The 24,286-nt window shown below is 54.5% G+C and overlaps 8 protein-coding genes and 1 non-coding gene across 9 annotated transcripts; 3 read left to right on the forward strand and 6 right to left on the reverse strand.

The window, feature by feature from the left end:
- Positions 1-97: 97 nt before the first annotated feature.
- On the reverse strand, positions 98-195 carry ACRALDRAFT_t223. The gene has a single exon. It is a non-coding gene; the product is annotated as a tRNA-Leu (tRNA).
- Positions 196-494: 299 nt separating this feature from the next.
- ACRALDRAFT_1032730 (uncharacterized protein) lies at positions 495-1,471 on the forward strand (the record flags this gene model as incomplete). The annotated part of the gene is made up of 3 exons (XM_071014929.1): positions 495-578; positions 733-815; positions 946-1,471. The coding sequence occupies 3 exons, from the start codon at positions 495-497 to the stop codon at positions 1,469-1,471; spliced, it is 693 nt and encodes a 230-aa protein (XP_070873356.1).
- A 1,114-nt stretch (positions 1,472-2,585) lies between these two features.
- Positions 2,586-4,688, reverse strand: ACRALDRAFT_1081410 (uncharacterized protein; the record flags this gene model as incomplete). The annotated part of the gene is made up of 2 exons (XM_071019155.1): positions 2,586-4,240; positions 4,357-4,688. The coding sequence occupies 2 exons, from the start codon at positions 4,686-4,688 to the stop codon at positions 3,043-3,045; spliced, it is 1,530 nt and encodes a 509-aa protein (XP_070873357.1). The 3' UTR covers positions 2,586-3,042.
- Positions 4,689-6,327: 1,639 nt separating this feature from the next.
- ACRALDRAFT_209740 (uncharacterized protein) lies at positions 6,328-8,819 on the forward strand (the record flags this gene model as incomplete). The annotated part of the gene is made up of 17 exons (XM_071022837.1): positions 6,328-6,545; positions 6,581-6,626; positions 6,675-6,740; positions 6,784-6,902; positions 7,060-7,107; positions 7,148-7,385; positions 7,441-7,570; positions 7,642-7,721; positions 7,775-7,834; positions 7,892-7,929; positions 7,976-8,031; positions 8,104-8,138; positions 8,273-8,368; positions 8,400-8,451; positions 8,493-8,552; positions 8,603-8,724; positions 8,763-8,819. The coding sequence occupies 17 exons, from the start codon at positions 6,328-6,330 to the stop codon at positions 8,817-8,819; spliced, it is 1,521 nt and encodes a 506-aa protein (XP_070873358.1).
- ACRALDRAFT_1049764 (uncharacterized protein) lies at positions 8,765-12,946 on the reverse strand. The gene is made up of 4 exons (XM_071015613.1): positions 12,684-12,946; positions 12,277-12,588; positions 9,638-12,219; positions 8,765-9,583 (listed from the first exon to the last, which is right to left on the reverse strand). The coding sequence occupies exons 1-4, from the start codon at positions 12,840-12,842 to the stop codon at positions 8,848-8,850; spliced, it is 3,789 nt and encodes a 1,262-aa protein (XP_070873359.1). The 5' UTR covers positions 12,843-12,946; the 3' UTR covers positions 8,765-8,847.
- Positions 12,947-13,816: 870 nt separating this feature from the next.
- Positions 13,817-16,093, reverse strand: ACRALDRAFT_1081412 (glycoside hydrolase family 17 protein). The gene is made up of 2 exons (XM_071019156.1): positions 15,584-16,093; positions 13,817-15,499 (listed from the first exon to the last, which is right to left on the reverse strand). The coding sequence occupies exons 1-2, from the start codon at positions 15,782-15,784 to the stop codon at positions 14,147-14,149; spliced, it is 1,554 nt and encodes a 517-aa protein (XP_070873360.1). The 5' UTR covers positions 15,785-16,093; the 3' UTR covers positions 13,817-14,146.
- A 567-nt stretch (positions 16,094-16,660) lies between these two features.
- ACRALDRAFT_2060225 (uncharacterized protein) lies at positions 16,661-17,149 on the forward strand. Its single transcript, XM_071021910.1, has one exon. It carries the CDS (start codon positions 16,797-16,799, stop codon positions 16,971-16,973), a length of 177 nt encoding a protein of 58 aa, XP_070873361.1. The 5' UTR covers positions 16,661-16,796; the 3' UTR covers positions 16,974-17,149.
- Positions 17,150-17,179: 30 nt separating this feature from the next.
- ACRALDRAFT_1063202 (uncharacterized protein) lies at positions 17,180-19,117 on the reverse strand. The gene is made up of 5 exons (XM_071016751.1): positions 18,727-19,117; positions 18,322-18,659; positions 17,953-18,266; positions 17,724-17,883; positions 17,180-17,654 (listed from the first exon to the last, which is right to left on the reverse strand). The coding sequence occupies exons 1-5, from the start codon at positions 18,930-18,932 to the stop codon at positions 17,437-17,439; spliced, it is 1,236 nt and encodes a 411-aa protein (XP_070873362.1). The 5' UTR covers positions 18,933-19,117; the 3' UTR covers positions 17,180-17,436.
- A 1,125-nt stretch (positions 19,118-20,242) lies between these two features.
- Positions 20,243-23,515, reverse strand: ACRALDRAFT_2028775 (uncharacterized protein; the record flags this gene model as incomplete). The annotated part of the gene is made up of 4 exons (XM_071020556.1): positions 20,243-20,355; positions 20,418-22,734; positions 22,822-23,365; positions 23,502-23,515. The coding sequence occupies 4 exons, from the start codon at positions 23,513-23,515 to the stop codon at positions 20,243-20,245; spliced, it is 2,988 nt and encodes a 995-aa protein (XP_070873363.1).
- Positions 23,516-24,286: the final 771 nt, after the last annotated feature.

The raw sequence follows: 24,286 nt of genomic DNA on the forward strand, positions 1-24,286 counted from the left end.
CGAAGAAAAGAAAAGAGATAAAAAAAAGTATCAAAAAAACGGCCCTGAACGGTCAAGATCCAAAAGGAAACTTTCGGCCGAAAAGGCAAAAATTGAATGACAGGAGTGGGATTTGAACCCACGAGGGTTGCCCCACCAGGAAGAGATGCTAAGGTAACCTTAACCTGGCGCCATAACCAACTCGGCCATCCTGCCGGACAACTGGTTACTGATACCGCACCAACTTTACGTTTATGTACCCTATGCCTTCTGTACGTCTTAGGTAATCCACCTGAGATTCCTGCACCTTGGAATTTTTCTACCTGCAAGGCTGATCGAAGCAATTCCCCCCCATTCTGCGTCTTGTCGAGTCGTCCATCGAATCTTCCATACACCGCGACATCAACGCAAATCGACACATCAACCGAGAACTAAAGCGCGGGCCTCGGTGCCACTTTTCTCTCTCTTTCTCAACTTGAGTACAGAGCCTTGCGAGGCGGCGCAACACCGTGACGATGGAAAGCACCGATGGACAGAATAAAGAGGTGGTCCGTCTATGGCGGGCTTGGAGGACGGTTCACGAGATGGTACACGACAGGGTATGCGCACGATGAGCTTTTACCTCTCTTGTTCAGTCCTGTTGTTTTGTTCGAGGATCGCGCAACTGTCCCCGCGTCATCGCGGGCTTTTGAAGACGCATCCCTCTCCAGTCTTAATCGGCGCAAAATGACTGACGATGGGCTGGCATCCCAGGGATACGAGCTGGCCGAATCCGAAATCAACATTCCTCTAGAACGCTTCAAGCAAGAGTTTACCTCCGCCGACGGCAGCCTCGAGTACGTCTGCCCCTATTACGTCTCGCCGCGTTGTCTTTTCCCGCACGATCCTATCCTCTTCCATCTTTCCCAAGCATCACGTTGAAGGATACACTTGCTGACGCACTCGTTTCCCCTTCCCTCGCCACAGCCGCCACAAGCTCCAATTCTCAGCGCGCCCCTCAGACGAAACCCTCAAGAAGCACACACCGGCCCCGACGCCGCAGAACCCCGATCCGGTCCCGGACATTGGCCCCATCTGGGTCGAGTTCATCGCCGACCAGTCCCTCGGCGTCGCCCGCATCCGCGAGTTCCTGACCCACGTCGTCGGGAACCACTACAAGGCCGGCATCATGGTCACCCACGCCGCCCTGACCGCCTCGGCCCGCAAGAGCCTCATGACCGTCGAGAACTTTGCCCGCATCGAGTGCTTCCTCGAGGAGGACCTCCTCGTCAACATCACCCACCACGAGCTCGTCCCCAGCCACATCCCCCTCTCCCGCGACGAAAAGATCGCCCTCCTCCGCCGCTACCGCCTCAAGGAGACCCAGCTGCCCCGTATTCTCCAGAAAGACCCCGTCGCGCGCTACCTGGGCCTCAAGCGTGGCCAGGTTGTCAAGATTGTCCGCACCTCCGAGACGGCCGGTCGATATGCCAGTTATCGGCTCTGCGTGTAAAAGGAGGGGAGTTGGCAGGGTGGTGCGATGCTTCCTGGAGGTGGAGCCGGTCATGGGCCTTGTTCGGGCAGCTTGAACCCCTCCCGGGAAGCCAGCGGGCGGGGATGGAAGGGACGGAGATGGTGGCGTTGTGTGCATGGCCTTCTTTTCGCGTTCGGCGTTCAGGAGAAGGTCAAAAAGATCCATGTATTTAGTTGCTTTTGGTACGAGTGTAGCATAGAGCTGTATACCATTTCTCATCAACCGTCAGACACTGCTCTACCCATATTCGTCATACTCCTACCGAGTGATCCCTTTCGCCGATGAGTCGCTCGCTGCCGCGTTATGAGTCAAATGTTGCTGGTACTTCTCCTCTTCTCCTCGGAGTTGTTCGTTCTACGCCGATGACCAGCGATAAAACCCGTCGTGGTGAAGCAAGGACTATTCGTATACGGAGTACCGCAGCGGTGACGACCGAGGGACGAACCTTCAGGAACACCTCAAGTCGGCTCACCAGCGGTGCAAGTGGTGAGCGAGTCGGTTCGATTTTGCTCCGACTAGACATTTACGTCCTACGACCGCTGGTGGTCCTTGGCGCGACGTAGTTCTTAGCATCTCCCTCCCTTCAGGTGAATTAACCTCGACCCTAATAAGCACCAGGCGTCCGCTAGCGAGTCCCAATCTGATGGAAAAGAGGGACGGCAAGGTCATTCTCGTCGTCTTCATTAACCAATAGGTCGGAAATCCGCGGCATTGGCAAATGACTTCTAGTTTCACGCTGGCCATCAACTCTTCTGGCCTCTCTTCTCTCGCCAACCTAACAAGGTCGAGGATCCCCGCCTATCATCTCCAAAAGGGAAAGAATGTCGACACAGCACATTCAAGGCCCCATGACCAAATGACGTATAGAAATGGTCATTGTGTTGTGATGATGTCGTGAATAGACAAGTCCACGAAGGTACAAGAGACAAAGGGTAGTTGCTTGCTGGTCCAGCTGCAAGTTGCTAAACACAAAAAAAAAAAAAAAAAAAAAAAAAAAGGGCAGCACTGGGTATATTGTAGAAACAAAAACAGGAAATGAAACAAGAGCAAAAATTCTCGACGCAGAGTTGGCGTCCAGGGGCAGGCCTGGCAACGCATCTCGCATGGCCCAGCGGATGGTCGGTGGATGTCCTTGTCCGCAAGGGGACAAGAAGCAAAAAAGAAAAAGAAAAAACAATCATCGCGTATAGCCCATCAGTGCAACCTGATCCGTGGTTCGTTTTGTAAAAGACATCCTTCCCAATGTTTGCGTCGTCAACTTGGTCGATGTATCCGTATATCCACCTCGGATCCCAAAGCAATGGCTCCTTGCCTTTACCAACTCCCCGATAAACGCCACGCCCGTCCTGGGTCTACGCTGTAAACTCCATCCGTAAAATTATTGAATCCGAAGAGAACCGTTGCCCGAGTCATCATGATACATGGCCAACATGTAACGCCAAAAAATAGAAGAAGAAAGAAGATGCGCGTAAGGGTGTCAGACTGCCGTTCGTGCCGTGCCGCCTGTGCTCGCTGTTCGAGTAAAATTTAATATTAACAAGGAAAGAAAATCACTTGAGCAGTCCCCCGACGTCGGCCAAGTTGGGTCCACCGGCTGACGACTGGTTGTAAATGGGAAGGTGTAGGTGATGGCTGTGGGACAAGGGCTGAAGCTCGGTGGCGCTCTTCCAATGCTGGCGGGATGCAGAAAAAGAGCCCATAGGATCCAGGGACAAGTTTATGTCCTGGAGTACCGCGGTTGACCCTCTTCGCTGGCCCGATGACGAGGCTGGTTTTGCAGGCGACAACGGATCGACGTGGGAGACGTAACTGTCTTGTCTATACCTGGAACCGCTCGACCGATCCTGGTCTTCCAGAAGACCGCCGACGTCAAAGAAGGAAATTTTGTGAGGCGCAACCGTCGAGTTGGTCCGTGAGGCCAGGGACCATTCGCGGTGGAAGAGAGAATCATCGCTCCTCTCGCAGCTCTCCACCGGGCCTCTGCTGAACCGGGGCGAGTCCCAGTGTTTCAGGTCGTCGCCGAACCTCTTCGCCAGCGGCGCAGGCATAAATCTAGGGCACTGGCCATCGTCGTGTTCCGCGTCCAGGGTCTGACGTAGGTCGGGACGGAGCCCAACGCCGATATCCCTAATCAGATCCACGTCGCTGCCCCAGTGCCGCTGCACGATGGGACGCCTCGAGGTGAGGGGCCGGTCGATAGAGTCGGCCGCCATCGAGCTGTACCTGAACTTCCCCTTCTTCACGCCCCGATCTCGCACAAAGGAGCCTAGCACCAGGGAATTGGCGGCCGTCGTGGCAAACAAGAGCTCGACGGACGCGAGAAGACATCGCAGTTGCTGGCTGCCGTGTTCCTCGATGATGTGGGGGACGCGAAACAGAGTAATCGCAACCACTATGAGGCTGAGTGAAAAAAGAAGTGTGAGCTGGACCTTCTTCTTGGTACCCAGTCCACTCCGGAGGATCATAGGAATGGGAAAGAAGACGAGCATGAGGTCGGTGAGGACGTTGGACGTGGCAAAGGTGATCAGCTGAACATAGGCCTGCCGGCACTGACCACCGGGGTCGGGCAAAACCTGCCAGTAGCCATGAAATGGCCGGCACTCGGCTAGTGTGCTGATGAGGATGGCCATGAAAGTCACGGCGAGCGAGCACCGAATGACCATGTGAGCCCGGGCAGCGTAGCGTTCCGACGCACTCTCGGTGAGTCGTTTGAAATACTCCAGAATAGTTTCTTTCAGGATCCACAGTCTACAAGGGGGAAAAGGGAACGGGTTAGCAAGTGGATGAAACCCAGTGGGCGAAGAGGTCGCCGCCGCCGCCGCAGCCGAAGGAAATTAACGGGCTAAAGATGGTAGTCCACGTACGTTGCCGCATAGAAAATGCGAGACGCCAGTACTAAACCGCTGGCAATTGACTTTCGTTGCAAAACCTGGGCCGGTAGATTGGCGCCTTCGAGCTGGGCGTTATTCGTACCGTAGAGGAGAATGAAGTGCACGCATGCCATCCGCATATACATGGGAATCAGGGCGAGAGACGCGATTCTATCCTCTCGGAAGAGCTTCTCGGATCGAATGAAACGGCCGGTCACGCGCACTAGGATGATGACGGTGCAGAATATCGTTATCCACCAGCACACGAGAAGTGTAGGTTTGTCCTGCGCGGCCTGGCGCAGCGGAGGCGGATCCGAGTACAACATTGGTAGATACCGGCGTCCACGCCCGTCGTCCTCCGCAGAGGGCCCGACGAGCGGGGAAGGAAGCTAGTCGGCGGCACGTAATGGATCGCCAGGTTGTTGGCGATGTGCTCTTATTTCAGGTCAGGTCGTTGGTCTTGTTGCTGAAGAATGTGCCAATGCAGGTGTATAAGCTATACGGGTGTGATGAGACGGAGCGCAATGCAACATGGATGCAAAGCTGGGCGGACTGCGAGCCCGGGTCGTGTCGGGTGGAAGGATGGGCGGCCTCGGTCGCACTTATATCGAGTCAAGTCGCCAAAGGGGTCAAGGTGGCTATATTCCCATGTGGTTCGTGATGGCCTTCGTCGTTGAAGTGATGGGCCGTCAGTTGGAGAGAGGAGGACTGAGGAGATGAGACGGCCGCAGTTGTTGGGGGAGACTTAGGTGGGATGTTGTGAGGAAGAGATATTGTGAGGGATATGGGAAGAAGGGGAAGAGTGGGCGAGTGGTAACAAGATCAGCTGCCACACAACCAGATGAGGTCGCTTGGCTGACGGGCAGCTTGGCGACACGTTCGTACCGCTATCGAGCGGCATTGATTCGGGCTTGAGGAGGAGGGCTGGACGACGGTGGGGGATACACACAGCATACAATACTGTGTATGGGGAACGGGCATCTAGGATGTACGTTGTACATACATCGTAGTGTAGTGTAGTAACCCCGGTCGGCAAAGAGCCATCCAAGACCCCTGCTTACAACGGAAACGGAGCTGATAATCGCGCCACGGCCGACGGGGAGGAAAGGGGGGTGGAAGTGGAAGAGGCGGGGGGTTAACCGTACACCCCGATCCGATGGCGTGCAGTTCCTCGAGTGTTGCCAAGCGAACAAGCGCATAGTCCCAGTCGAGTCGCCCATGCGTGTTCGTTAAAGCCGGAGCTGCCACTTGGATTTGAGGCGTCATTCGCTGCCTTTTATGGCTCGCTTTCGCTGCGCATTCCGCGACAGTGGTTCTAGCCAAGCTATATGTCAATACATGAAATCTGAGACGACTCAAACTCGAAGCGAGTGGTACCCGTGTGTCGTAGTACGTGTACACTGGGAGGGAAGGAGAACGGGGTCCATCGACGGTGACACCCACCTCACCAACTGACATCAACGGATTCTAGGCGAGAGGGCGGGGAATGTCATGGCAATGTCTTGTATTTTCCCGTTTCCCCTTGAGAGCAGATGGATCGACTCTCGTGTGCGATGCAACGGAAGAAGCCGTCACGTTCCGTTCCATGATATCCTTCATTCCGGCGGTGCGTATCAGTGGATGCGACCTTTTGGCTGCCCTGGAATCTTTGATGACATTTCATTCGTCATTGTTCTCGCTTAGGTAGCACACGCTTCCTAAATAGCTCCCATCTCCGACGGTCGCTCACGCTGCTACTCGAGATAAGCCGGCGTAGGATAATTTCGTTGGGCCACTGAGGTCAAAGGACGAATCGTTAGTGGGGTTGGTTGAAGAACGATAAACATTCAGTGTCACCCACACGGCCCGATTCTCAGTTTCGTTCGTTTCCCCCAGAGCACCCAGAGCAATGGTAGGTAGTACCGTCATTACGGAAATGAGTATTCAGGGCTAATCCTCCACCCATGCCCATCCTTACTGATAACGATGGCTCTAATCACGCCCAGCACGTACCTCATGCGCTGTCACTGGAGAGACGGAACCGCCCCGAAGAGGCGAGACGCGACGCGACGGTGTAACAAGCCTCAATACGAGCCTCACATGCGATGCGTCGACTCGAGGAAGCGACGTGTGCTCTTGGTCAATACGTGTAGCTTCCTTCGGGCGATGGTTTCAATGAGGCTGGTCATATCGGCCCATGATATGTTGATTCGATGAATTATTAGTGTGGGATTTGCAGCGCCGGAGAACCTAGGCACTCGTCTTGCCCGAAGCTTGACTTGTCGGTCAGAAGAGGAGGCAACGACAGGCAGACATGTGACACCCACGGTCAGATCCCCGACCAGACGAGCCAAGGCAGGCGACAGGCTGGGTACGGTTCGGCCGAAGATTTTTTTGGCGTGCAGATAAGTATTTCGTCTCCCAGGGCTCGGTGGCTGTGAGTGGTCGGTCGGATGCAGGAGGATTTGGGTCAGCGTGCAGAAACCAATACTTCGTACATACTCCTTTTTTATCATGGCATGGGGCAGTGAAGCGTTTCGGCGGATCTGGTCGAGTCACTGGTGTTGCCTATGATTTCGCCGAAGCGGGGGAATGAAGGAGCGGGGATTAGTTATCATTAAAAAGTAACGAATACGTAATCATAGAACCGTAAAGGGTAAGTAGAGTCCAAGTAGTGTAATTCTCGGGTCGTTCCTACTACACTACTCACTGTCCAAGTACAATATCATTCTTACGAAGTACGTATTTTTCAAGGTACATCCCCAGGTGTCATTGGGCAAGGCAATTGCGACTCACCGCCAAAAAGGCTCTCGGGAATCGACTTGGGGTGCGCTCCCCGGCTCCAGTTTTCCAAGGCTGCTCACGCGACATGCTACTCTTCTAGGGGACCCCTCTGCAACGTCCTACTGGAACTCAATCCGGCCCAATTGGTTTACGGTTGGGATTTCTGGCTAACCACAGCCGCAGTTACCGTCAAGAACGGAGCGAGGAAAACAGGGATAGGTAATGGAAGACGAGTGAGAATGTCCTCGTACTACCTACATGTGTACGTTGTACATACACTACACTAATGAGCAATATTCGAGCGATGTCACGTAGATGCCAGAGTGGAGAGACTGTCACGAGCAAATCGACACGGCTATCCCTCTTTTTATCCAGGATAAACAACGGATGAATGCACCTGTGCTGTCCCTCGTCACGGATAATGAGCCGACGAGCCGCTTTAGTTGTAATGTCGCCGTAGTGTAGGTACGTACTGTACGAAGTAGTGTACATACAACACGTGAAAACGGCGGTTAGTGGCGTCAACGCTAAAACGTCCAGGGGACTATCCGCTCGACCTCCTCCGTGTGGGCGCCACTCCCATCAGTTGTCCTAGCGTGTGTCGACAAAAATAGCCACTCGAAGAGCTGTGATACTTGGACAAAAAAAGACCAAGACCACGAACAAGGTACGCGGAAAATATGTGTATCCATTGACGTGGGATTTTCAGGTACGCGTACCGTCGAAATCTTTATCTACCTAGACTAGTGTAAATCGAAAAGAGCAGGGGAACAAGTCTGGTTACATTGAAACCGCATCCTCAATGTATAGGGACCCTTATAGCATAATCGTCTTTTCGTTCCTTTGATAGCATAGCTGTAATAAAAGTCCAACGACAGAGACAATTGATGCCGCCATTCCATGCCTGTCACACGGGGAAAAGGAAGCATGATAGAAGAAAAAAAAAAGAAAAAAAATCCTGTCTGTGCATTGCAAAAGCAATAATCAGCCACCGCACGGAGCATCTCACCTCCGTGGACCCCTTTCCTGCCACGCGACACCCCCGTAAAAGTGGCTAATAAGTGGCTGATTCGGCGACGCCTTGGTTCTAAATTTATCCAAACGCCTCCTTCGATTCAAACTTGGATCTTCCCTGATCGGTTGCAAGGAGAGCACCGACACATGGTCTCCTGGCCCCGTGAATGTGCGGGAGCCTCGCCTTGATCTCCGCCCCGTTGACCGTCCCTTTCTCAAGGAAAAGAAAGTGGGAAAAAGAAATCCCCAGGCAAGGGGAGAGACGATGTGATTTGAATCGGACACTCTGTTTCTGGAATTCTCCCCTGGAATGTGAGCGACAACGAAGTGCCATTGTATGTGTCTCGCCTCAGCTTTCACCAGGCATTTCAATTCAATTATGCCCCTTACTTCATCTGCCGAATGGCACACTGGTGATCTTTCTGCATAGTGGAAGTTGAATTCCTGGCCTTCAATTGTTCAGCCTTGACTTTCGTCCCCGGTATTCCCGTCACCTTTACAGACCACCACTCGTTGCCTTTCCGCTATTACTCGCGCCTCGCAAACCCCCAGATTGGCGTTGGCAACCCTATATTGGGACGCCTGGTTCGGCAGAAAAAAAAAAAGAAAAAGAAAATGGAAAGAGAGAAAATGGACCAGCACGGCACAATGTATTGACCCAAACCCCCTATCGCATGTAATCGGCCCTCTCACAGAAAGCGACCGAACCTAGGCCAGTCCAAGTTCGGCCACGGCGCTCTTGACAGCCCCTTTATCCGCACGTCCCCAATCCACCCCCTTGAGCCGTGCCGCGGCATCGCCGTCCTCGCCCTCGCAGAACAGCATCCACAACACATCGATGACGGCGCTCCGGACGCGCGGCCACGGATGGTGAAGTAACGCCCCCAAACGCTTCCTCGCCTCTTTGATCCCTTCGCGCCGCTTCTCGGCCAGAACGCCCTCCTCCCCTTCCCCATCTTTCTTCAAGGACGCCACGCCGCCGTACACTCGGACACATGCCTCCAGCTTCCGCACGTTTCCCGTCTTGTACCCTGCCTTTTGCACAAGAAGGCATAACCTTCTCATGTCGATCGTCCTGGCTCGCGCAAACAGGCCCACGTGGAACAGGAACCCAATGATCTCGAGCGTCGGCACTACCACGCGGTCCTGTCCCTGCCGAGCCGCCAGGTTGTGGACGAGCCCGGCGCAGACCGCTTCCAGTTGTTCGGGCGCCTCGTCGCAAAAGTCCGTCAGCGCCGCCCGCGAGGCGATCACCAGGTCTTCATTCCCCGTATCCGCCGACGTGACGTAGCCAGCCAGCAATTCCGCCATCCACGCTTGCGGCTCTTCCCCCACCGACTCTGAAATCAGGGGGTGCATGGCGTCTCGTTCGTTGCATAGGGAGAGAAGCCGGTGGAAATAAACACTGGACGAGAAGGTGAGTTTGGCAAAGCTCGAGGCATGGCTATGTGCGCTACCGGGTTAGTCGATTCATGCTTTGGAGGATGGACACACAAACCTTGGTAGTAACGTCAGGCCCAAGACATCTTGTGCTACGGTGCGAACGCGGTCCAGCTTCTCCGCCGCCAACCGCATGGCCCGGAGGAATAGCTTCGACACCGCCGTCCGTAGGTTATCGGTATGCCGCTGCTCTTGAGCCACCGTCCCAAGAGACTGCCAGATGCATTTCGTCGCACGTAGCGCCTCGAGCCGCACATGCGAACCGACGTCGCCGCGGGCATTGGTCGTGTAATCGTTCAGGCCTTCGGCCAGCAGGTCCAGGAACGACAGGGGCCGGTCTCGGAGCATCACGCTTTGCGACAAGCTCTGGAGGATCGCGACGCGCGTGTCGATGTCCGTATCGGCAGCCCACCGTGCCAGGATCGCGGCGCTGGTCACGTCGCCATCGGAGCTCTTGTTGATCTGAGGTTGCCTAATGACAATGGGATGGGCCGCGGTGAGGGCAAAGAAATAACCCTTTTCGCTCGCCGTACGTGATGTCGGTCGCTGCCGAACCGTGTCGGCCCACTGCGTGGTAATTCGGTCTCGTTCTACCGGCCGCGAGAAGGCCAAAAGAATCAAGGCTGCTTCGGAGGCCGCGCTGATTACTTCCTTCTCCGGACGGCCCAGGCCTGAAGTGACGACCGGATGGAACTTGGAGACGAGGCCCTGGACTGTCGCGGGTATTAGCTCCAGGGAGTCGACTGCCGCAACGATATGCAGGAAATCTTGTGTGCTGTCTGTGGCAACGACCTGGAAGCCCGGCCTCAGTGTCCTGTCTCGAAAGGTTGACCCGGAACTGGCGATGCAAGCAGCCTGAAGAATAGGGACGGATGAGACAACAAGTCGGTTCGCCGCCTCAATAATGAGGTCCGGTCGACGGTATGTGGTCTCTATAGAATCTTGGAGAATCGCTGTCAGCTCCTGGATGATGCTGTCAAGTGTGGATTCCGGTATTGTGATCAAAGTGTCGTCCTCTAGTTGTCCACCTAGGATGTCTGGGAACCGGTCGAGGGTGGATGCCAAGCAAAGCAGCAAACCGTGGCGTTCCTCGACCTGCCTAGTTTGAAGCGAACGAAGGCGTTGAAGAATCATGTCGATGGAAGCCCGAGCCTGCTGAAGCGCATCGGCGCCCCGCGAAGACTTGGAGAGCTCAAGCGTCAGTGTCCCAAATGATGCCCCCGCCACGCGCCGAGCCGTAGCGTCCAGGTCGCCGACTCCACGCCAGCCCATCAGCCCGTCAAGCAGGGCGTGCCCGTACTGATCCCAAAGCTTGGTCGTACCGAGGGCCACCTCGTGTATCGCCCTGGATCGGAGCGCTACGGCGTGGTAGTCCACGTTCTGCACCACCCAGATGCCCTGCTTGACTGTATCCGGGTGCCTGCCGATGAGTTCCTGCAAGGCCGCAGAAGCGCCGCGGCGAATGTTGCCCGAGGAATCGAGGGACCCTGCAACGACCAATTCGGTCGCAAGAACCTGTAGGATAGACGTATCCGTCGAGTTGGAGTGGCCTTTAGCAGCAACGACGGACTTGGTGGGAACAGCCAGGAGTTCCTGCGTCGTATACCGGCGCGCGAGGGCCCAGATGCCGAAGCAGGCGGCGTCTCTGACATTTGTGCCGATGGACCCTCCCGAAGTGCCGCGTTTCTCGAAGGACAGGCCGAGAAGCAGACCATGGATGATGTCTGGAAGTTGCTCCGCCGGCGGGGACCGTCTGTAGAGAAGATGCGACAGAGTCAGCGTCAAGCCGTGCCACTCCAGAGGGTCGACGGCCGTCAGGTCCCTTGTCGGCGCCGCGTCTGGGTTTCCGGGGTTCCTCACCCAGAGGACATTCCGGTTCAGCGACTCGAGCACCGCCTCGACGACTTGCTCGGCCATGTCCGGGTCGAGCTTGAGGGTGATTACGCTCAGCGCCTTGCTAGCCGCGAGGCGCACGGGGGTGTCGTTGTCGGCGAGACATTCGAGCAGGTAGCTAATCGAGCTCTCGACCAACTCCATGCCGGCCATGTCCTGGCTCGCCTGGCTGAGGACCAGGACCGTGACGGAGCGAATGACCTTGATGACCATCTTGCGAGCAACGGCATACGACCTGATGGCGGCAGCTAGGGGGCTTCCTTCTGCCGAGATTGCGTACACGGCATTGAAGACGGCCGAGAGGTGCTTGTCCATGTCAGACGTGTCGACGGACGATTTCAACAGGCTAGCAAGGAAGGAGAGGACGCCGATGTAGAAATAGGGATGTTCCAAAGGGGCCTCAGCCTGCTTCGGCCGTAATGAGGCGAGAGCCCAGTTCACTAGAGCATCTAGCACGCCGAGCTGCTGCATATCTCTCCTCATAACCATCCGGACGAGTAAATCACGGGCGCCATCCCGTTCCTTGCCTGGCGACGCGATGTACTTGATAGCCAGCGGTAGGACGCGGACGGTGATCCCCGGAAGGCCCTCGGGCCAGCGGAACCCCGGAAGGGAGGGGATGGCGTCATCGTCGGGGTTGTTCTCGGCAGACGAGATGGAAGCCAGATCGAAAGGTGCGAGGAGTAAGTGCGACAACCACAAGAGGACGATGTAGCGTTCCTGCCACACCCACTCCCGCTGTGACGACTTGTCCCCATCGGATCGGGGATGCGGAGAGTCGGCGCCATTCGCATCAGACGTGACGGATGGGTCCGTGGCCGTGCGTTCGGCCGATTCCAGAGCGAGGAGCAGAGGCTCGAGGTGGCGGGCTTCAACGGGAAGAAAGCGGAGGATGACTGCCGGACCACGAATCTTCGACAAGGTGTAGAGCAGCTTGCAAATGGCGGCCGGGAGCGGCTCGAGAAGCTGCGAGCGGGCGGTCGAGGTGCGGGAGAGTCTCGTGCGCGGACTGCCCTGGGAGTACAGGTGCTCTAGATATGACGCGGCCAGGAGGGGCAACCATCGGGGGAGATGCGGGTCAAGCAGCTGAGGGAGCTCTTGGAAAGGGTCAAGAAGCTTGGGGGAGTCGAAATATCAGTTAGTATGGGACGCTGCCCCGACATACGTAAGGTTATTTGCCGGTCCGGAAACGTATCCGCCATGGGACTCACAGTAGACACCAACCTGGTCGTCTCCCCTGTCCGGACACGCGAGCGGAGTTGGCCGTTGGGTTTCCTGAGGAAGCCGGGCAAGGAGCGATCGAAATCGGCAATCAAATCGCCCGAGATTTTCTGTAGTTTGATGTCCCAATCCTGCTCTGGGGCGTCCATCTTGACTTTGTTGGTGGCCTCGCAGCCGTCTTGGGCGTCTTCACTGTCCCTTTCAAAAGACACCGGGGATGCCTGCGTGAGTTGATTCGTATAATCGATCTCTTAGATGTTGGGTCGATTGGGCTTCTCACTTGCGTCTTACTATTCAAAGCATTCCAGACGCTACCTATCTCAAAATGCAGCGTCTCTGCCAGGGACGCTGTTCGTAAGTGTGATGGTCGTGGTTGGGGTGCTCGGTGACCAGGCAGAATAACGACGAACCTGTGACTTTCGCGGGTACTTCAGGTACGTAGCACGAGTTTCTTTGCTACCTACGGCAACTCACAGGACCGACTTCTAAATATAGTAACAGTCGACTACTATGTATACGCCGACTGTAGAGTTAGTAACCCTTATATACTGTATTTTATGGTATTATAGAGAATAGTCAGTTAACGGTTTTATCCGAAACTGCTAGATACATAGCGCCCACGTATCATCGCTACGATCAATTGACTGTATCGTCGCTACGATTAATTGAGTGTATCGTCGCTACGATCAATTAAGTGTATCGTCGTTACGATTAATTGACTGTATCGTCGCTACGATTAATTGAGTGTATCGTCGTTACGATCAATTGACTGTATCGTCGCTACGATCAATTGAGTGTATCGTCGCTACGATTAATTGAGTGTATCGTCGTTACGATCGATTGAGTGTATCGTCGCTACGATCGATTAAGTGTATCGTCGCTACGATCGATTAAGCGGATATCTTGTACGTTGTATAGATATAAGTGCGTATAACGCTGTTTGGGCGTATACTTTTAAATTCGATGGTGTGAATCTACTAAAATTATATGGGTTTTGCTAAGTTGTTACAGTCGGTCCTGTGAGTTGCCGTACTACCAGCTGGTATCGGGTGTCAGAGCAAGTTCATATGTCATTGGCCTTTTTTTTCACTGATGGTTCGTTCTTACGATAAGAACGGAATTAGAAATACCAGTAATTAATATAAGGACTATGAGAAGTAAGGAAGACAGAAACTTTCATGTCGGTTCTTAATACATTGGCTGAGTGCCATGTTCATCATATATCTACATGTACCTATTCTATCGTAAAAGGAATGACATATACCGACCTATATTCCCAAATTTCCTGTCCCGTCTGGTGCGACGAGCCGTAAACTCATAACTCTCTCATATATAAGGCCGACGAGTCGACTTCAAATTAAGACGTATAATTTCTCCGAGATTGGTCCATGGTGGAGGAAAAAACAGTGCTTGGGGTCCCAACCGGTTATGTGGTGGGTAACTTTTGCCCCGATTAGAAGACGGCCACAGCGAACATGATGGCCAGGCAGGCAGCACTCAAAGATACAGACGAAGCGCCAGCCTCGACGGGGAAATCGTCGTCTTCTTCATCGCCGGTAGCGGCAGGAGGCGGGATCGCGCTGGTGGCGTCGCCCTCCTCGCCGGGCTGAGTTGGCTCTGGCTGTTCGGGAACGGCGGCGGAATCAGTCGGCTCAGAGGGGGGAGGCAACACAGCGCCGCCATCTGTAGGGGTGGCGTCGTCGTCGTCACCGTCGTCGTCGTCATCATGGTCACCGTCGTCATGGTCCTCGCCGCCGGTGGGCGCAGGGACATCACCAGACTGGGTGGCCGTGGGCGCTGGTTGATGCGAGGTGGGCTGCTGGCTAGGAGCTCCGTCTCCGCTGTCATCGTCGCCATCATCATCGTGGTCGTCCTGGTCATCGTCCTGGCCATCGTCGTGACCATCATCCTGGCCGTCATCGTGACCATCATCCTGATCATCGTGATCATCATCGCCGTCATCGTGGCCGGGGCTTGTGGCACTAGGGACGGCACCGCCACCAGTCTGGGTGGGAGCCTTGGTGCTGGTGGTCGGCGAAGCAGACGAAGGCGCCGCATCGGCCTTGCAAGAGAGGTCAAACAGGGGCTCGGTAGTCACATCCGAGCCGATGATGCCGAAGCCGGGAGTCGAAGGGAAAGGAGCACTGTCCTGCATGGTGTACCACCACACATTGGTCTCGCCGAACAGCGGGCAGCCGACTTCCTTCCAGAAGATCTCGGCGTTCTCGGCAGAGGGGACGGCCTGGCCGACGGTGTCGCCAGTCACGGGCCAGCCCGTCTCGGTGATCCAGATGGGCTTGCCCCCGACAGCTGCGCGGGTGCGGCCCAGGGCACGGTCAAAGAGGCTCTTGCCGTTGGAGACGTCGTTGGCCTGGTTCGCCTCCCAGTAGGCGAAGCCGTTGAAGCCGATAAAGTCCGAGGCATCGATCACGGCCTGGTTGCTGCTGTTGTCCCAGGCGGTCCACGTATCGACGTGGCCGACGGGGTAGTTGGCGAAGGGAGTTCCCTTGATGGTCTCGCGGACTTGCTTGAAGTAGCTGATAAGAGTGTCGGGGTTGGCGCCGGGGTTCTCGCCGGCTTCAATGCCGGTGGGCGAGTTGCGGTAGAGGTCCTCGCTGCCCACGGAGATGCCGGCGATCAGGCCGTCCAGCTGGTCGCCGTACTGCTCGATGGTCCTGCGCAGAGCCTCGAGCTCGTTGGCGAACACGTCGGGGCCGGCGGAGGCCCAGATGCCGAGGAGGAGGGAAGTGCCGGTGTCGATCGCGGCGGGGATGGCGGAGATGGGGTCATTGGCAGTACCGGCTTGCTATAAAAAGGCGTCAGTAACCAGTTTTAGTGTTTCAGGCCCGCATAGGAGACGAGCGAGGGTCTGGCAGGCTAGTCAACTTACAACCATGGTGTAGAGGCGGGCGCTGGTAAAGCCGCCATCGGTGCCGTCGAGGTTCGCGGCGGCCCTGAAAAGCGCCTCAAAATCCGCCTGGGTCTTGGGAGTTCCATCTGTGAAGACGTTGCCATAGTTGAACCCCTGGTGGGCGGCCGTAGCCGACGAAACGGCAGCCGCAAGTGCGGCCAAGGTGGAAAATGTGCGCATGGTGCCGAATTGAAGTAACGAAGGGCTTCAGTAGTTGGCCTTCAAGGCAAGCAGGGTGTCCGTCTCTTGTCCGCCTCTTTAAAGAGACACTCGGGAGAACCGTATGCGTAGTATTAGAAACGAGTGAGAGTTGGCAATATGCCTGGCGAAAAGCGTGACAGGGTAAAAACAACCAGAAGGAATATCAGGATGGAGAAAGAAAAGAAGAGAAACCAAACCGGAGGCGAGGAAACGGCGTAATAAAAAGAATCAGTCGGGCTGTCATGCTCGTGTCATGCTAAGGCGAGCCAGCTCGTTCTTGGACTGACGTCGAATCCCGTTTGCAGGCCCTTGGTTGGGACCCCACCGGATCGGGCTGCAGGAAAAGAAAGGCTCCGTTTGTTTTCGTTTGTTCATCCTTGTTTTTTTGTTTTTTTTTTCTACGTGCCTGCTCCACTTGCTGAGCTGCAGCGCACGTCTTGGTAGGTTGGTCGTGGAGATGTGTGGTCCAACGGCAGTCTAGTGCGCCTTTTGGTGGTGGGAGCGGATTGGAAATCGGCGCCCCGTTGAAGCGGGAAACGCTGCGAATACGAAGAAATGGTACCTATGTAGTGTACCTCAATAGGTTCCCTCCACTGAAGTTTTGTCCTAATTCTGCTTTGGGTGTGGGACCTGAGTACCGGTATTTGTACGACCCCTGTTCGGTATTGGCTGTCCACTCAATCCATTTTAGGAAGGTGAAGCGACCGCGTGCTGTAATCTGATCTTGGCTGCAGATGTCCCGTACCGGTACATCACGACAAGGTTTTCTCACCCTACCCTACCTAGCTTATTACGTATGTCCGTTACTGTAAATTCACTGCTTATTTTGACCTTTTTGCATAATCCGAGGATATAAATTGATTATGTGAATTGATATAAATAGAGGCGTAAGTTGGTTGTTGATTGAATTGGTTGGTTTGACTTGATCGAATAGTAACGCTGGGAGGGGCATATCTTGCACCGGTCCAGCCTTGCTCAATGGATAGACATTATGAGTGAGCAGCTTGATTACCCAGACAGCACGAATGAGGACGGGGCCGTGTATGTGGTAATGAGGAGTGCGAAGAGGACTCCTAGGCCACATCGAAAACTAGAGCCAAGCTTTCGGTCTCCCGGAGATTGCTTCTTGAGGTTGGATTTGGTAGCGGGAGAGGCCATGAAGAAGTAGCCGGAGTTGACCACATGATAGGCTTAGGGACGGATCTTGTCTAAAAGAGAGACTATGGGTGGCTAAGTGTAGGAATCACCCGAAAGGATTTTGGACGACTCGAGGTGGGACAGAGCTGGGGAATAGATCTGATGATGTAGAGACGTGAATGAGATCTCTTCGAAGAGAAGGGGAACGAATGTGTTATGCATTATCACAGCGACAGTATCCCCTACCTTATCTTGTGTGGTGTTCGGTCTCAAGATCTCACAGTCCACTGGCATGAATAAGAAATTTATACACTTGCCCGACCCTGAGGCCGTCGAGGACAGCAAGGCAATATCGGTCTGGATATGGATATCTCTGAAACACCCCTTTAACTTAAAAGTCGGCACCTATAAATAGCTTTGAAGCATCGTGGCCTCGAGGTGAAGCAAGGGCGCGTAGAGTAATGCGACCCGCACCCCCGTGTTACTACCGCCCACTAGGTTGTCTGGTCCGGAGCCGCATCGCCCTCATGCCGTTTGTAACTTTTGAGAAATTCGTCATCGTAGAGCTGGCAAGCCGACTTGCGGTCTTCCGGCAGCCAGCACAAAACCTTTCGCACAAAGGCCAGGAGCTGCTGCTTTTCTTCGCCCTCCAATCTCGTCTCGCGGCTCTCAAGGGACTGGTCCGGAATGGGGGTCGAGGCAATCCAGTTTCCTGGGAGGAGTCATTATTAGCATATATATCTCTTCCAACTCAAGGTGACAGCCTCTGAGTCGAACCCACCCTCAGAGTCCCAATACTTCCGGGACTTTACATGCCTCTCAAGAAACTTCTTAGGTGGCGAACCTAACAATGACACCATCTCCGCGAGATGAAGCTCATCATCCAGGTTGTTAGCGCTGACAGCGCGGAAGAGTGGACCACCCTCAAAGAGATCCCAGACCTGATATAGTTTTAGCTGTCTCTACCTCACATGGTGTGATTCTAATAGTGCGCCAGAGGTCCAACTCACCATAACTCCGAGAGACCACATGTCGATCTTGGAATCCCAGTCCGCTCCCATGATGACCTCTGGTGCCCGGTAGGTGCCTGGCATAACATCCCCCGAATGTTTCTCGTGAGTCACCGGATCTCCGAGGCGAGCAGCACCGTAGTCTGTAATAACTGCCGGGCCATGGGTAGTGCCAAGCTCGTACGAGAGGTAGATAAAGCGGTCTGGTAATACTTTACGAGGCGTCGGATTTGCGAGTTCGAGGTCTTCGATCTGCTTAAACACGCGCTCCTCCCCAGGATTAAAGCTGACAAGAATGTTATTCGGAGACAGGTCTGTATTAAGAAATGTTAGCCACGATGGTATTAAGTAGGGGTGGTCTAATAGTACCAGTGTGAATCACGCCGGCTTGGTGGAGGAAGTCTAGACCCATAATGACCCAGAGTAAGGTAAATCGCAATCCGTCCGGGTCGAGCGCATTTCCCGGGAAACTCCTTCGAAATTTAGTCAAGGGCTGACCAAGAGGAGCAAACACAAGGCAATGGTGACGGTTAGCGTTCAATCCCTCGATCTCAAAATTGTCCAGGACCACACGAAGTCGGTGTTTGCCGGGATGATCCGGCGCGTCGATGTTCTTGATATGATTAGAAATAGCCACCTCCTGTAGGGCGTCTTTAGTGCCACGTTCGCCGGTCGTGCAGATCTTGATGGTCAATAGCCTGTCTTCCCTGGAGAAACCGGTAGGTTAGTTCAATAGCTTCGAAAAGTTCCGGGCTATTATTAGTACATACGCACTTAAGGTCGCGACATGCCCAGACGGTCGATCCTCCACCGAAGCCTAGTTTGCCCACGATCTGATACCTGTCTTGCAAGACTTGACCGATACGAACAGCGTAGTACCGCTCAGCCTTGTAGTTAGGCAAATTTTCTTCTTCTATCGGCTTATCTGTTGGGAGGGTCTCGAACCCAACCGTCCGAAAGACCTTGGGCTGGGTTGACATTGTCCGCGCGTAAATGGGCGGGTCCAATCGCTGAAGAACAGTCCGAGGAGCGAGGATGGATCTAGTTTGGGTTATCGCAGCGAGAGAAGGAAGAGGGCACTTTTGTACCGCAACGACCTGTCGACGCAGGGCTGCGGTGTAGCTCATGGCAAGGTGATGCTTCACTGCATATGGAGCTGTTGACGTTGGCCCTGTGCTAGGGAGTGGCATGTTCAGTACAACGTACCTTAGTTCAATACCCGAATTATGCAATACCCCGAAGCGCGGAAGATTGAAGTTGCGGGATTGAAGGCAGCCATACCCCACACCTTTGTGGTGGGTGGTGCTATCAAAGTGTTACCGCCATTACCTGCCACACCTGAAACCTGGGACACTGGGTATATCACGACTGGGCGATCACTGGCAGACTTCTTGTACAAGTTCAAGTGTGAGAATCCATTGTAATTATTCTGCAAGCCAAACTCTGAGCCAGGCCATGGTCACCAAGTACCAGCGTGTAGCTATGAACCTCTTCCCAACCACAGAGGTTCACTTTCCCTTGTTGGCATTGCGAGAGGGGAACAACCTGTATGTGTCGTCGTCGTGTAGGTGGACCGACGCGACTCGAGTACCAGACTCAGTATGGTAGCTAACGGTGATGACTTCTTTCTCGTCGTTAGGGTCCTTGGAAGATTTGTGAGGCCGAGTGCCCCTAGTGTAGTAGTGTTAGTTCCGCCCCGGATCTCGGCTGCTTTTATTGAGGATGGTCGACGCCGCGGAACTTACTGGATCCGAGCGGATGTGGCCTTTGGATACTAGAAAACAACTAAGCAAGGGTATGCTGAGTAGAGGGTGAGACAGGACTTACTTGGGTCTCCATGGATTTCTCTACAGTTTGGGCTGTTGTTCTATATCCGGTTGGGAGAGCTTCGACAGCCACTCCAACATACTTTATAGCGAGGCGGGATGCGGTCTTTTGCATTATGGGTGATGTAGGTGAACAGGACAGATTGGGGTCGTACAGTGGAAAGACGGAAGACTAGGAGGCCGAGAAGCTGAGTAGATTGGAAAGATGAGTGTCCTAGAGATCTGGCGAAAGACCATACAGCGCATCTTGGTCTCATATTTATTTCATATCTATTTGCGAATCGTACAAGTCGAGGGTAACCGCGCGCCAAGTGTGACACTAGGAATCGGGCCATCGAGCGTTGTCGCCCATGTTGGTCTCAGGCCCGAATTTTGTACATTGTGGATTTTATGTGGCGTGCTACGCCAATTAGATGTGACCATTCATCCTGTGGCCCGGCGTCCCAGGCTCTAACCATTTCTCATCATACAAAGCTGCGAATGCCGCGGAGTCCCGTGGACTTCTTCTCCTTTTTCTCTCCACTTTCGTCCTTCTGCTTACCCTTGTCCTCTCTCCGGAGTTTGTTCTGTATACCGCCTGTGACACGATTAGCCAGCTGTTCAAACAACATTGTGCACCACCGTTCAGAGGGAACCCACCTAGTCCGTGGAACCGCAGCTCCGGGCTCGCACTGGTCCCCTCGGCAGACGTTCCGGGTGATGTGGATGGCGGCCCCGGAGTCGGCGGCTTCGAATCGGCTGGCGGTGCCCTCGTGTAGGACGTCGAATCCGGTGGGTCGTGATCCGATAAGATGCGATGCCGCCTGCCCCTCACATTGACGGGGCTGGTCGAGTGCGATGACCCGTCCTCGCTGTCCATCCGAAAGCCCAATTCGCTCCGCGGCTGTACTGCCCCCGAACCCACTCCCACCTTGCTCTCCTCGTACTCCAACTGCAGCGCCGTGTACCTGCGCAGGAGATTCCGGTAATCTTTCTCCAGCTCGGTTTGCTTGGCCCGGCTAGCTGCCAAGACGTTCTGTATGGTAGCGTTGGTCTCGCTGGCAGGCCTGCGATGCGGTCCCGCCTGGGCCTCCGTGAGTTTCTCCTGGAGAGTCGCTATCTGAGACTGGAGGAAGCCCCTTGTCTTCTGCAGCTCCATTTCTCTCGCTGCGAGTTTCATCTTCATCTCCTCCGACCGCGTCTCGGCCTCGGCGGCCAACCGCAGAGCCGTCTCCCGCTCTGTTTCTTTCGTCTGCTGATCTCGTTCGAACACCGTAAGTCGCTCCACTTCCGCCTTGAGTCTGTTCACTTCCTTCCTGTCCGTCTCGACCGACTGCTTGTTCTGCTTCGCATTCAGCTCCTTGACCTCGGCCTCGCTGACAATCTTCCGCAGCTTCTCGCAGTCTTGCTTCGCACTCTGCAGCTCCTGCCGGAGCGCCTCCCTCTCCGCTTTGATCTGCTTCAGCTCTTCCCGCCGCGCGACGAGCTTCACCGACGAGTCAGACTCCCATTTTTTGGCCAACGCCCGGCTCTTTTCCGATTCCTTTCTGATCTGCATCTCGGCCTTCTTCGCATCCTCTAGCCGCGTTTTCAGGTTCCGATTCGCCATGATGAGGTTCTGTGTCTCGGCCTCGCTGGCTGCTTCCCTGACTTGTGCTCGCCGCAGCTCACCGATGTGGGTCATGTGTTGCTGTTTCAGGTATCTCTCAAAGTTGAGATCATTCTGTAGCAGCATGACATGTTGCTGCAGCTGTGCTACCCTCTGGTGCACATCCCCGTGGGACACAGAGACCGTCGACGGCGCAGCAGGACCGGGAGTGGGTACTCGACTAACGGGCCTCGATGGCACTGATTCCGCATGGCTCAGTGCCAACGATGGGACACTATCGTTTGGTAATGATTGGTAAAGGCCCGACTTGATCGTCCTATTCGTCTGGAGCATGTCTTGCAACTGCGACTGCCAGTTGGATACCGTGAGCTGTGGGCGCGGAGCTGGGCTGTCGGCCCCGCCGCCGTCTCGGCTCCGCGCCTCGCTGGTGTCCGGAATGGAAGGACGACTGGATTGTGACGCGTGTCGTTGGACCATCGAAGGGACCTGGCTGCTCGTCGGGGAATCCACACCCGAGCCTCCCGAATTCCGCCGACTTTCGAAAACCGGGTCGGGTCCAAGACCACTGAGGAGTGCCGCTTGCAAACCTTCCCTCTCTGAGCCGTCAACGGATAGAACCGTCGACGTGCCTAGCGGTTGCGGAGCAGGCCCGGACCCTTCCGCTGCCGGTGGCGTAGGTACGCGCAGCGCGAAGCAACCCGCAACCAATTCGGCAGGCTCACTATTCAGCCATCTCCCCATATCCGTCTTCTCCGACTCGACACTAAGCGTATAGAAGTTGGGATGTAGGAGATGATTCCGCCGGAATTTTTCCGACTTGTGCCGCATCTCCGTCGGCTGGACGTCCACATCGGCCTGGCTGGCCACATTCGAATGCCTCAGATACCGGTGTGGTTTTCTGATATATTCCGTAAAATTGAGGGGATATAGCCCATAGAGAATAGTAAAGTAGTCGGCCAGATGAACTACGCTCCGCTCGTCCGTCTCCGGGGAGAATGTGCACGTTTCCCAGCCAGTATTGGAAACGGAGTCTTTCTGCTCCGAATCCTCAGCCTCATCCTCGATGAGCCCAGTTCGTTCTTGATCCCAGAAGAGTAGTCTTGCGTAAATGTTGAATAAGGTGGGCAGAAAAGGTATGAGGGCACTCGGAGTGTGTGGTAGGGCCATAATCAGGGTGGTGAGGGCCAATGACACAACGACCGTAGAGGTGTCTAGTTGTAGGCATCGGAGAAGGTTGCCAAATAGCGGTGTCTCTAGTATGAGATGTAGGTGTGGAGGTTGATTCTGAATAAACTCGGAGAGCATTCTGATGGTTCTGGTTCGATATTCGCTCTTTACGAAGAAACGATCGAGGAGATCGAGGAAGGGCTGGATTTGATTGGCATGATGCGTCAGTGTCACGGACACAAAAAAGAAAAAGAAATGGAATGGAATGGGGGAAAAGAAAAGCCTCACCTTAGGTTTCTTCTTGCCCCACCTCACGAGTGCTCCCCGGATCGCATGTTCAGATGCCACTGCACTCTGCACGTCACCGGTTTCCACAGCGCGGTGCATTCCCATCCAAGCCGTGTAGAGCCGCTCGGAAAAGGTATCCAGGGCCGTGTTGCTATCGGACTCGCGATCATCCTGATCCTCCGCCAGGAGCATATCTAGCATCCCCGTGATTATCTCGTCCAGGACGCTTTTTTCCATGGCAGAATTGGCCTGGGTTACTTCCTGCAAAAGATCCCACCAGTAGAAAACGCGGGACGGGTCGCGCAGAGTTGGCATCAGGCGACGAAGGATGGCAATGAAACCTGCCAGGTTGGCGTGTATGCCTTTGACGTGCTTCTGGTATACGGATTGGAGCTCATCCTGGAGTTTTTCTGCGCCGGCTTCATCAAGCTTCTCGTGTTTGGATATGTAAGCCTCGATCGTCTGGGTAAGTTCGTCTGGAAGGGGCAGCGTTGGCGCATTGCTGCAGTAGGCCGTAATGGCCTTTGTCAAATCCTTCAGCGACCTTGAGACATAGGTTAGCAATGTGCATCAAGTCAAAATGTCGCAACGAGCCTATCCAGCTTCGCACGCGGGGTTACGGCGGGAGCTCAATCAAGAACTTTGCGTCCAGGGAACGAGGGGTTTTTAAAGCGACATACCCGGAAGACGCCATGTTGGCAACATCAGCTCGTCATGAAGACGAGCAACGACAGACAAATTCACAGCAACGACGAATTATGCGAGGATCGCTCAAAAAATATTTCCAAGTCGCCGTGGTACATGGATGCGAGGTACATGTTCACTCGGCAGTACGAATAAGTACGTACAGTGTTTGGTACAGTTAAAATACTGTATGTGCGTATCTTATCTCTTATCTTTCAGCCCGCCTGGCCATCGCTTTATCGAAATTCCCCGTACCCCAATTGAACTTCTCCCTGCTTATTACTTAGTACGTGGCTATACCAATCGCTCTATCATTGATACCTAGTATACTACCTGTTTCCAGGACCATCGTCTTCATTCAAATGATTGAGCGACTTTCTGCTAAGAATCTTACAAAAATTGCAAATCTTGCGAAGAGGGACGGGGCTGCCAATGTCTTCCGGAGAGGATGGCTTGTCATTTTAATGCTCAAAATCGAGGACAAAGTGGGAAGTTGGGTTCTATGAATCGGGAGTGGCGGCATTCCGGCTACCGATCAAGAGCCAAAAGATAACGTGCCACAGTCATGTAAACCCGTTTGCGAGTTGTCTTGAAGGCCCGTCCCGTCGTCTAGAACCGCAGGCTTTGAAAGATCATCTGGTCGGACAAGATGCCTGACAGTCCAATGTCGTGTTAAAGCAGCCGCTGGCTGACGTCACGCTTGTGTCTGTTCCCTAGTCTGCCCCTGATTTGATTTCAACAGGATAAACCTCACCCTCCAGACATGCAGTACCCGAGTCCA

This window comes from Sodiomyces alcalophilus, assembly GCF_042370955.1.
Source record: "Sodiomyces alcalophilus JCM 7366 unplaced genomic scaffold ACRALscaffold_6, whole genome shotgun sequence".
NCBI classification, from domain to species: Eukaryota; Fungi; Ascomycota; class Sordariomycetes; order Glomerellales; family Plectosphaerellaceae; genus Sodiomyces; species Sodiomyces alcalophilus.

Excerpts from the sequence above, each read along its gene's own strand:
- ACRALDRAFT_1063202 (XM_071016751.1), bottom strand. The coding sequence starts at position 18,932 with ATGTCAACCCAGCCCAAGGTCTTTCGGACGGTTGGGTTCGAGACCCTC. Across the intron at positions 18,267-18,321 it reads AGCCGGCGTGATTCACACTG|ACCTGTCTCCGAATAACATT; the intron begins GTACTATTAGAC and ends TTCTTAATACAG. Across the intron at positions 17,884-17,952 it reads TGTGGTCTCTCGGAGTTATG|GTCTGGGATCTCTTTGAGGG; the intron begins GTGAGTTGGACC and ends AAACTATATCAG.
- ACRALDRAFT_1081412 (XM_071019156.1), bottom strand. The coding sequence starts at position 15,784 with ATGCGCACATTTTCCACCTTGGCCGCACTTGCGGCTGCCGTTTCGTCG. Across the intron at positions 15,500-15,583 it reads CCCGCCTCTACACCATGGTT|CAAGCCGGTACTGCCAATGA; the intron begins GTAAGTTGACTA and ends GCCTTTTTATAG.
- ACRALDRAFT_2060225 (XM_071021910.1), top strand. The coding sequence starts at position 16,797 with ATGAGTGAGCAGCTTGATTACCCAGACAGCACGAATGAGGACGGGGCC.
- ACRALDRAFT_1049764 (XM_071015613.1), bottom strand. The coding sequence starts at position 12,842 with ATGGACGCCCCAGAGCAGGATTGGGACATCAAACTACAGAAAATCTCG. Across the intron at positions 12,220-12,276 it reads GCACGGCCACGGACCCATCC|TCGTCACAGCGGGAGTGGGT; the intron begins GTCACGTCTGAT and ends GATGGGGACAAG. Across the intron at positions 9,584-9,637 it reads GGCCTGACGTTACTACCAAG|CCATGCCTCGAGCTTTGCCA; the intron begins GTTTGTGTGTCC and ends TAGCGCACATAG.